The sequence below is a fragment of the Cryptomeria japonica genome, chromosome 3 (assembly GCF_030272615.1).
Source record: "Cryptomeria japonica chromosome 3, Sugi_1.0, whole genome shotgun sequence".
Classification (NCBI taxonomy): Eukaryota; Viridiplantae; Streptophyta; class Pinopsida; order Cupressales; family Cupressaceae; genus Cryptomeria; species Cryptomeria japonica.
Genome location: NC_081407.1, coordinates 1,007,531,352 through 1,007,543,384, shown reverse-complemented (window position 1 = coordinate 1,007,543,384; position 12,033 = coordinate 1,007,531,352). Strand labels below are relative to the sequence as shown.

The window sequence follows — 12,033 nt, the reverse complement described above, 5'->3', positions numbered from 1 at the left end:
CTTGCCAACCTAGTCTTTAATCATGCTTTTAGGGGGAATATTATCCACAAAGCAACAAATTGCAACAAAGATTCTAGTGAACAACATATTTTTCAAATTTTGGAATGAGAAGAATAATGTTCGATAATGTCTCAAAACACATAACTTGTGGAACTGGAACAATTTGGGTACAAATTTTCAAGATCATTTAGGCGAGAGTGCCATTGCTTGTCATCATCAAACCTTCAACTCTAGCAATAACATTTGTGAAAGAATTATTTTACCTTTATAAATAGTTTTCTTATTGATTTTGTCTTTTAAACATAATCATAAATATTATTTGTGACTCTCAAAATATGTTCAATCTTTAGAAAAACAAATACTTATGAAATATCGATAGAATTTGAATGTTTACTTTTCTTGATGATTGCCTATTTTCAATTCATCTTAATTTTATCAATTCTCTAAAATTAATATATCACAATTCTTTGAAAGATAGATAGAGTTACTTTAATTTATACATTTTTCCCTTTACGTTAACAGCTCACTTAACTAACCTAGTTTTTTTTACTTAATTTATTTAATTAACCTTAGGTGATTTTGAAGACAAACTTTTGTTTTCTTTACAACATCGTACAGAACAGCTAAATTCCCACCGTGGGTTTTAGGCGGGTTTAGAATGCTGTGATCCTAGCTCCATTTCACAGCAATATCTCTTTTTGACTCAGCGTCCACAATCTCAAAATGACAGAGAAAAGAGTCTCAGCACTGGACATGCCAGATGTCCCAAAAGGACAGCTACCCGCTCATCTCGAATTGCAAAGAACCAGAGTTGTTTGCGCTACAGATGCTCCATCCTATGTACGTGCTTTCTATAACCCTCTCACATTTTACAACCTGTAAATTTACTTTCTGGGGTTCTTAGATGTCACACCAGAGATATGTCTTCTTCATCCAGTTCTTGAGCCTGGTCGTACACTTAGGGTAGGCCATATCCAGAATTGAATGTTGTATTTTTCTAATTCTATTATTCAATATTCGAAATATAGACAGAGGGCATCCAGTACTCTGGAGCATATGCATCTTTTGGGGTTGATAACAGTTTACGCCTTGGCGATTTTTGCAAGAACTTAAAAGTTGAAGTTAAGACTTTAAATGAGGAGGAGATTGAGTTTGACATTGTTGGCATTGACGCTTCCTTGGCAAATGCCTTTCGGCGTATTCTTATTGCAGAGGTTTGTATTTGCCAAGAATAAACCTTATATAGGTTGGAATTTTATTATAAACTCAACTTATTACATTGAATCTTATTTCAGTTTGGTGCTATTTTGGTATATGTGCTACGTTCTTACTTTGGACTATTCCTTGGTTTTGATTGTATTGTATAGCTGGTTATATGGTGATGTGTCTTGGTATCTAGGTTATGGATGGTTGATTTGGCAGTCCTGTTTTTTGAGTTTTGTTACAGCTGTTGTTAAATCTTTGTAATCAGCTGCTTGAATGAGCTATACCTGTAAACCATTTCCAATATATTAAAGAAAGAAGTGGGGTTGTTATTGCTAAAATACAGGGCCCAGTTGCCCCCATTATCAGTCCAATCAGTCAATAGTTTTTAAACTTCATAGTCAGATTATAACTCCTGTCATGAATGAATGTGACTAAAAGTGAAAGGTCCTTATATATATGGCTTTCGTAAGCTTGATTTAATCCTGGTCCTACCTCTATTTTTACTTTGTTGTATTGTTTTATAGGTGCCAACTATGGCTATAGAAACGGTTCTTATTGCCAATAACACATCTGTTATTCAAGATGAAGTCTTGGCTCACAGGCTAGGCCTCATACCTATTAAAGCAGATCCAAGGCGATTTGAATACAGAGCAGGTAAGCTGGCCAAAAGATTACTTGTAAAGCATCAGACGTGATTTTATCTCATGGGTTAGAAGCAACAGTTTGGTTACTTATTGGTGTTATATTATGGATGGAAGTTTCTTAGTTAAAGGCTTTTTGTTCATGTCATTGTCTCTACAGAAGGTGATCCTGCCAATGAGAAGAATACAATTGTTTTCAAGCTAGATGTTACCTGTAAAAAGCAAGCTGGTAATGTTGTCAATTCAACAGGTAAAGGTCTTGGTTTGGTCTGATAACGATATTTGTTATTCTTTTTGTTATTCTTTTCAAGTGATTTCATAAGGAATTAAAGGGCAATCTTTGATTAAAGTGGTTATTAAAACCAGTTTATAAAAATTCTTGTTACATGAGGTTCGCACTGGTTTTTGTGCTTTCCATTTCAATGCAGTAAAGTCAGAACAGCTGAATTGGCTACCCAAAGGAAGTGAATTTGAAAAGCCTTCTACAGACTCATCTTTGAAGGCAAAAACTTATACATCCTTCAACTGTAGTCAAGATTCCCTTCCAGAATTTTCCTACAATTCAATTGGTTCAAAATATCCAGATATAATAATTTCAAAGCTGCGGCCAGGTCAGGTAAGGTTTTTTGGCCTTTTTTTTTTGTATTTTAAAAATCTTAGAAATTTTTTAATCAAGCAATATGTTAAAGTAATGTTTGGAAATTGTTCTCTTGGGATCGTTGAGGGAAAAATTTAAAATTGCATTTGCTTGTGGATTTCGTCTAATTGTTTAGTTAGACATGCAAATGATTCAATTTTTATTTACCATTCCAATTTTAGTAGGCAGAGGACTTTCTTTGGCTTAGAAATCATTACCACGGGGAATCTATTTTTTTCAGATGTACCTAGGGCTTGCAACCGACCTTGTGTTCTCGAGAAACGCCACAATTGTGAGCATTAAGGTGAATGGGACTTACACCTTGCCTTGGTTTCAAACTCAATTAAGTACACACCTTAGACCCAAGAGTAATTAAAGCTATGGGTGTTTTTGTTGCAGCATTCCAACATATGTCTAGATCACGCAATGATGAGCAGTATGAGAAGGCTTCATTGTATTCTGTTCATGCAGATGTTTTGTCATATTTAGAAAGAAACATAATGCATTTTCAGGCAATGTGTGAGAATCTGAACATAACTGAATTTCTTTCCATTCAAGGTTTTCGAAGTTAGCGAATAGACATATGGGTTGAGAAATCAAGATCATAACCAAAAAGGCAGCAGTAAATAGTTCTAAACTTTTTGGTAGTGCTTGTGCAAACTGAAACACTTTATCTTGCATCTTCAAGTCTTCAATAATATCATCTTTTCCATGGCAAAGCCATTTAAGAGATTTTTGGGTTTTCTTATCTCACCTCTTTGTCACAATTTCACCCATTCTATCCATAATAAGTTGTAGGATAACTCAGACCTGAATAAGTACATGAGTATTATGGTGGGCACACATTTGCCAAAATTTTGCCATTGTTTTGGCAAGATGTTTATGGATCACTAGGATAGTGTTGTGACGTTTTCACACATTGCCCCATTGCAAATGGGGACCCCTGTTTTTTTTTGCTTCTTAGGGTTTGTTTTTAGTTTTTTTAGGGTTTTGTTAGTCAGCCTTTGCATTTTGAGTGTCGCCAAGGGGATCACATGGATAGCAAGTCTGGCTTGAGTGAAGTCCTGATCCTGAAATTTGGCTAAGTCTGGAATGTCCTGATCCTGAAATTTGACTAAGTCTGGAAACTGAAAAACCTCCAAAAATTAGATTTTGCAATATAACTCTTGGAGGTCTGAAACCACTCTCAAACATCCTGAAAGTATATATGGAATATAACTTAAAGTATAAGCTCACTTATACTTAAATGTTATATTCCATAAAAATTATCCTTATAGAGAGTTCAAAAAGTCAAAAAGCGCTCCTGTCCTTCATTGAGGATCCAGAGCGAAAAGCGCTCCTGTCCCTCTCCAAGGGACCAAGGCGAAGCGCTCCTGTCCCTCACTAACGGTCTAGGGCGAAAAAGCTTATTTAAGTCATTCTTGGCCTTGTTTGGTCAAATTGAAACATCAAAGGCATGGTGGATGGCAAAATGAACGTGATAGAACATCCAGACTTGATTAAAAACAAAGAAATGATGAAATTTTTGCCTAGAGGGTCAAAAGTGCTCTTGTCCCTCACTGAAGGACCAGAGCGATTTTCTTTATATGCACAATTTTAGACCTTTCTTGGACATTAACTTTTATTCATAGCATGAAGTAAGATGAAATCTTCCCTAGCAAAGGAATTTCGAGGTGAAAAGTGAGACAATTTGGCTTAGAAGGCAAAAAGTGCTCCTATCCCTTACTGAAGGACCAGAGCTTGAATTTCAAATTTGCACCATTTTTGCAAGATTAAAGTGATTTTACGATTTGAAGAGGTCAAGGGAAGCATGTTTTGTCAATTGAATATAATTTAAGTGGTCTACAAAGGAGTAAATCAACCCAAGTGACAAAAAGTGCTCCTGTCCTTCACTGAAGGACCATGGCACTTTTTCAAGTTTCTCCTCTTTGTTTGATATTTTATGGCAAAACTGGACCTGGATGGGAAGGACGAATGATGTTTTATGCCTTAGATGCGATTGAAGGTTTAAAAGACAAAGAAATACACCAAGATACGAAAAGTGCTCCTGTCCCTCTCCAAGGGACCAGAGCGATTTTCCAAGAAAGTGTAAATCTCTTGCAAAGACAAGGCAAGTTTGTGATTGAAATGAATGGAAGAGGACATGATTAGCCCATTGAAGATAATTTGGGAAGCTAGCAAAGGACGGATAAGCTTGAAGTTGAAAAAGTGCTCCTGTCCCTCACTGAAGGACCAGAGCACTTAACATGTTATCTAGCCTTTCTCTCCAATTTTGGACAAATCTAGGCCAAGGCGCAAGTTTGAAATGATGTTTAAAATGCTTCGAGGTGGAATTGAGATGCAAGAGTTGCAAATTTTGATGACAATTGGCAAAAGTGCTCCTGACCCTCTCCAAGGGACCAGGGCGAAATCTCCAAATATGCCCATTTACCTTGCATTTTGAAATGATATTTTTATTACCAAGACTCAAGAAGTAGTCAAATGTGATATTCTACGCCTAGAGAGTAATTTGAAGATTAATGTGATCCAGAATTTGCACAAGGGCTAAAAAGTGCTCCTGTCCCTCACTGAAGGACCAGGGCGATTTTTATGAAATCAACAATTTCCCTCCAAAATTATGCTAAGGCAAGGTTGTGCGAGATAGGAAGGATCTTCTAAAGCATGGTGAACAAAGACTTGACTTCAAAATTTGAGAATCCTAGCCTAAAATACTAAAAGTGCTCCTGTCCCTCTCCAAGGGATCAAGGCGAAAATCTTTGGAAAATCAATTTTACCTTGCAAAAACAAGTTAAGCATGCATAGAGTGGACAAAAGAGATCATTGCTTACTCCACAACGAGAATCGACAAATGAAAGGTGAAGGATTAAGGACAAAAGTGAAAAAGTGCTCCTGTCCCTCACTGAGGGACCAGGGCGAAAATGTCCTAAGGCACGTTCCTTCTAAAGATCAAGTGAATTAAACGCAAGACTCCAATCAAAAATGCCATTTTAAATGCCTAGATGAAGTTTTGAACGTGAAAATGAGGAATGCAAGGCCTAGATTGAGAAAAGTGCTCCTGTCCCTCTCCAAGGGACCAGAGCGAAGTTAATGGCATTCATTATTTTTTACCATATTTGGGCGTTAATATCCTCCAAATCGCATTAGATGCCAAATTGCTAACTTTGGAATATTTGAAAAAATTAATTAAATTGGCATTTAATAAATTAATTTTGGGCCTCAAAAAATCGAATTTCTATTATAAAGGCATTTAAAATTAATTTTTCTGAAATTAAAAATTAAAAGTTGAGCGCACAAGGCATTATTTTGCCTTTATTTGACAAGTCGGCTACTCCTTTTGAGGTTTTATTTATTATTTTACCTTTTATTTGCTAAGTCGGCCTCATGGGTAAGTAGAAGGTGAGCGCTCTATATATTGGAGGTGTTTTTTCACAATTTAAATCATTCAATCATCCTTTCAAGTGCGAGTTTGGAGAGCTAATTGAAGGTGCGAAATCCAGTTGGAGTGGAGCGAATTTCTACCAAGTGTGGAGACTAAGGTGGGCGAAATTCATATTGAAGGCCATTGGAGAGGCGAATTTCTTGCTAGTTTGGAGGATAATTTCCAGATTTTTTGAAGACATTTGAAGGCGAATTTCCAGATCTTGAGGAAGCTAGTGGAAGGTGGAATTCTTTTCCAAGCTAGAGGAGGCACAATTTGTTCAAGAGAAGGCTTTGATCTACATTTTGCCTAGCGAATTTCATCTATTTTTGCATCATTTCTTAGAGTTTAATACTCAAGGGGAGGTATGGCGAAATCATCTTGACACCATTATTGAAGATTTGAATTTTGAACTTTTATTTTGAAAATTCTAAGTTTGGCATAGTTAATTAGGAAATGATAACTCAAGATTTATCATGAAGTTTCCTAATTAAAATCTTAAATCTTCCTTTTGAATCCTAATTTCTACACTTCAAGATATATTATTAATTGTGAAATGTTGTGTAGGTATCAAGATGGCGACTCCCAAGCTCGAAAGATCTACAAGTCGGAAGGCTCTCCTCAGGGAAAATCAAGCCAGATCAAGGACGGTCTCCTCCAAGCAGATCAAGCAAGGACAAGGGTGACCTTCTTCAGTCTAGCATTGACAAGGACGGCCTTCTTCAGTCAAGCGTCATCAAGGGTGACTTCTCCAATCCAGCATTCCAAGGCGAGGTACATCAACATCCTGCACATCAAAGACAAAAGGAGTCAGAGCAAAGGGTTCGTTGAAGAAGCAGATAGTTTTAGAAGAATTAATTAAAGCTAGCTTCTCAACAACATCAAGTTGAATATCTACCAAGATACAAGTGTCAGACGAGGTGGCATCCTAGTCATCTCTTCTCCAGTCAGTGTGGTCCACCTCAGCATGTCCAGATTCAATGTACCTAACTCATGGGAGATGGCACAAACTCCGATGTACCTACCCCGGCTATCCATTGGTCGATTTTTCCAGAGAGGACATGTGTCCAATTAATACAATTATTTCATTGGTTGAGCATTAAATGTTATGTAATGGTTGTAACAAACCCTAATTAGGGTTTTCATTATTGAATCTTGGCCATTGATCTCGAATTGATCTAAGCCATCGAATTGTATTGAGGGCACTATATAAGCCCCGACTCTTCATTTGTAAAGGATAATAGATAGAAAGCAATAGAATAGAGTTAGTGAATAGAGAGTAATTAGAAGGTGATTAGCAGTTGATAGAATAGCAATTAGAGTAGAGTAGAGAGAGAAGGCAAAGATTGTTGCCAAGATGTTGTTGTAAAAGACTTGTAACTTCATTGAAGAAATGTGCTTGATTGATGGTGGAATTCGTATATCCATACTACTAGTAGTTTGTTGATTGCAGACTTGCCTTGCGTAGTCAACTGGAATCGTTTAGCTTAAGCCTAACTTCAATTATCGCTTCTTCATTGATAAGCATCAACCTGATGGTGTCTATGCCTGCAGTGATGATTTGAACGTCATAAAGCTTTCCTTCGAAGATCACACTAACCTTGTGGAGATGTTCCTGTGATGTCAAAACAAGACTTAGTTAGAATTTCATTAAAGATCATTCATTGCTCTTACATTCTTAGTGTTAGGATTAGATCCTTTCCTCGCCCTCGTCTTTTTTCCTTTTTTTTTCAAGTCAAAGGTAGTAAAATCCTGTGTTCTAGCAAATATTCAAAGCAAATCAGACGTTCAATCATCAAATGTAAGTCCCCTTGTGATTCCAGCAAATCACATCATACCACAGAGAGCTTATCCACACGTAGAGATCCTACAACGAAGAACCTTGAAGTTTCTCCGATTGATCCTTTTCGCGATATCTTCAGCATTCGGAAACTTTACTCAAGAGAGGATAAGGTACCCTTTAGGTATTTTATTCTGTGTTTGATAGTGTACAAAAAACACGTCAACAGATAGTAATCTCAATCCGACGAGAAAGGCTGGCTAACAGAATCTTCAATATTCTTCTTGTCAATTCTATACTAAACCTTCTAACAACTGATTTCTTGCTTTTGAATGCTTATAAGTTCAGTTGTGAATGCTCAACAATGCAATAGAACACGGATAAATAAGACAACACATCTACAAAGTGTAAACAAACCCAAAAAAAGAAATGAAAATGCAGAGTATACATGGAGAAATCCTCAAAAGGGAAGAAACCTCCAAGATGGCAAGCTCATGTCCCTCGTGCTATCATATCCAATCAATTACAAGTGTTTTCAATGTCCAATGTGTAATGTCCCCTTTTTTGATCTATTCCAACATTTTTGGAAACTCCAACCTTATTGGAGAGAGCTGGTTTTTTCAAAAGAAAATTCTAACAGTGACAACTGTTGTTTGGTTGTGCTCGTTTAACCATAGGCAATGACTTGCCTTCCCAACCATAGACGATATACGCTATCGTCACCCCCAAGCACTTTGCTTATGTTTTTCCAATTGATTAATTGCCAAGTAAATGGGGTAACACTTCATATGTGTCTGCCTTTGATGAGGAGACATGTCTCTTATACGAGGGTCGGCTCACATTGTTTAAACAAATATCAATCACATGTATATTTAATATATATCATGGTCGGCGCTATGAGTATGTTTAATATATACTCATTTTATTTTCTTCAAGTCGGCCTGAGAAGGATACCGATCGAAGCTAAAATAACATCAACACTCCCTCTTAGCTAGGGAGGAATCCTTCTCGATATCTTAGTCACGTAGTGGCATCCACCATGGCTACTCCCAGAGGGTGGGTCCATCATGGCTACTCCCATGAATGGAAATGTAAATGAACAAAGGTGCCCATCATGGAGTCACTCAACGTGATGTCGTCATCTCATCATGACGTTCACCATGGCTACTTCCAGAGGGTGAATAAACACAAGTGCTAAGTCATGGAGTCTCTCAATATGACATCCACCATGGCTACTCCCAGAGGATGGAACAAGGGCTTTCACCTCAAACTTCTCTCACAAAGAAGAATGCATTAACAAGGGCTTGCACCTCAAACTTCTCCCTCATAGAGAAGAATGCATTAACAAGGGCTTGCACCTCAAACTTCTCCCTCACAGAGAAGAATGCATTAACACAAACCTTCATAATGATGGGACTCCCTTTGAAGCTCCAACCTCCTGACCTCCTTGTCCAAGGTTGCCTCTAATAGTTTGTCAAACTCCCTTTGAATGTTAATTCCTCCTCTATGAAGAAACTGATCACAATGACAAACTGAATAGGTTCTTCCTCTTTGAGAGATGTCTTCAGTTATGTGCCACCAACTCAGTCTCATGGCTGCAAGCATCAAGTGCTTTCTTCCTTCAGACTATGTTACTCATGTCACGGTATTGGAAAGATTCTTGGGTAGAGTTGCATCCTTGCAAGAGTATCTTCTTCTACAGAATCATCTTCTCACATGATGACTGGATCATCTCAGTTGTCGCCAACTCTGCATAGATCATAAATGCCCAATTTCACTCTCTCCAAAATCTTGGCGGTCTCAATGGCTATTCATTTCTTCACCAACATACACTGGAACCACCTTCACATGCTATTAGAATCTCACTGGGATACACGCAGGAGATTGATTTATTAAGAAAAGCAGATTATATACATAGAACATCTCCTTGAAGCGGGTGACTTAAGCTTTCTTCACAGTAGGCTCAACAACAAAATGGTGGCACGTGTATTCATTTCCAACTTCATATGGGGGAGATATCACGAACTGCTGAGGACCTTTCTCCCAAATTGGTATTCCACGATATTAGGTATTAATTTTCAGCGTTTGGAATTCGCCAAAATTAATAGATAACCTCTCTACCCGAGCGCTCATACTCAAGCACGAAAATCAGATCTCATTATACACCACGGTGAGTCGCAAAAGAAGCAATCTCACTTAGATAATACTCCACTCACAATGTCCTTCGAACAGAAGATACCACTTGTGTTGGATACCTCTTTGATGGCTCCGGTCAACTCCTTGATCTACAAAATATAATATAGGTCAATGTCCTTTAACAGTACCTATTAATACTAATCATCCCACGATTTCCCATTGGTAGCCTATAATCATAGACACGACTCACAAAATTAACCAATATCAGCCTCCTTTAGGAAATAAGTTTCCCATTCACCGGCCGCCAAGGTCAAAAACCTTCTACAATCGGAATATCTATGCTTGCTCATAGTAGAATGCCGCAATATGTATATATCGCATATATCGCAGTATGTATATATCGCATATATCGCAGTATGTATATATCGCATTATGTATTTATATTGCAGTATGTATATATCGTAGTATGTATTTATATATTGCAGGATATATCTCTTGCAGATCGGATCTCTTAATAACAAATAGATTTGTTATTCAAATCGTAACTCTTCATGATGATTGGTTTACCTGATAATATTAACTAGTCTGATATAATCGTTGTCTATTTACTTGCACCTTCCCGAACATTGTGTCTTCCGTGCTTAGATAACGTTAATTTTACTGTTGCTGGCTGTTGATGAATTGCTCATAACTTTGTCTTTGAATGATTAGACACAGGTTCGACAATCATTCCCTAGCATACAATATCTACGAAGGGAGTATATTATTGTCCCATTTCATATAATGATCGATCCTGTAGAATCACCTCCCGTGAATGTTCAACATATAATCGGTATTTTTATATGTGCCTACCTTCTAATCGATGCATGAGTTATTCCTGATTTTCTTGAGAGATGAACATCTCCAATCTTATCGGTCATTGTAATCGTACCCCTCTCTTCCGTGATCATTAGCAATCGTACAATTCTCTCCACGTCATCTCTTGTCACAAACCAATTTTGCTCAATTCTCCGAGGAGCTTCCAGAGCTACCTTGATCTCATCTACCACCAACTTGGAGTTGAAATGCTGCTCTGTGTAAAGCGGCTAGGCAATGAGGGGAACTCCCATCGCGGTGGATTTCAAAACCGCATTCCAACCGCAATGAGAAATAAAGCCGTCGGTGGTAGGGTGTGCCAGAATACCCGACTGCGGAGCCCACCTGAGGACGAAGAACCCCTGATCGTTGCCCACCATGCGACGGAGCAACCCTGCTGGGAGAAAGTCTAACATGGAGGAGAATGAATTCTGAGTGGTGTCAAAGGGCGTGCATAGAACCCACACGAACTTCACCTCGCTCGCCTCCAAGCCAAGCGCAAGCTTCTCCACCCGTGTCGTCGAGATGGAATTCTCGTTGCCGAAGGTAATATAAAGCACAGATTCCTCAGCCTGCACGTCAAGCCACTGCATACACGATCCACAGGAAACGATACAACTCTGATACCATGTTTGGTTGTGCTCGTTTAACCACAGGTAATGACTTGCCTTCCCAACCATAGATGATATATGCCATTGTCACCCCAAGCACTTTGCTTATGTTTTTCCAATCGATTAATTGCCAAGTAAATGTGATAACACTTCATATATGTCCGCCTTGGATGAGGAGACACATCTCTTATATGAGGGTTGGCTCACATTGTTTAAACAAATATTAATCATATTTTATTTTAATATATATCATGGTCGACTCTATGAGTATGTTTAATATATACTCATTTTATTTTCTTCAAGTCGGCTTGAGAAGGATATCGACCGAAGCTACAATAACATCAACAATAACAAGTTCTTGGAGCCAAGATGTGCACAACAATACATTCGATGTACAAATCCGATTTAAAAAAAGTAGTTTGTCTATTTTTCTACAATTTTTTACGATTTTTTAAAATCCAAATTTTTACCGACTTTTTGGTCTAGTGAGTTTTTCCCCAAACGATTTTTTTTTCTATGATATAAAGCATTGCAATTGTGAATATGATTTGATAAGCTTTCTAAAATATTGAATTAACCCTACAAAACTCCTTGCCTCAATCATAATGAAATTCTTGGATCACTTCAAAATTTACTATTTATTTGTTACTTCATAGACTTAGATAACTATTTGGTGTATTTGGTGACTGCCCTCTTAAAAAATTAACTGAATATTTGCCTATGTAATCAGCAATATGAATATAAACAAC

At 37.6% G+C, this 12,033-nt stretch overlaps 1 protein-coding gene across 2 annotated transcripts in view; it reads left to right on the top strand.

The window, feature by feature from the left end:
• The first annotated feature begins 592 nt into the window (after positions 1–592).
• LOC131036729 (uncharacterized) overlaps positions 593–12,033 on the top strand; it is a 51,362-nt gene continuing 39,921 nt past the window's right edge. Inside the window, exons 1-6 of one of the 2 annotated variants that reach the window (XM_057968697.2) lie at positions 593–840; positions 1,029–1,214; positions 1,731–1,860; positions 2,008–2,097; positions 2,276–2,463; positions 2,726–2,788. In XM_057968697.2, the coding sequence (XP_057824680.2) occupies positions 724–840; positions 1,029–1,214; positions 1,731–1,860; positions 2,008–2,097; positions 2,276–2,463; positions 2,726–2,788 (774 nt within the window). In that variant the 5' untranslated portion in view covers positions 593–723. The remainder of the gene's footprint in view (positions 841–1,028; positions 1,215–1,730; positions 1,861–2,007; positions 2,098–2,275; positions 2,464–2,725; positions 2,789–12,033) is intronic. The other variant, XM_057968699.2, reaches the window with a different exon arrangement.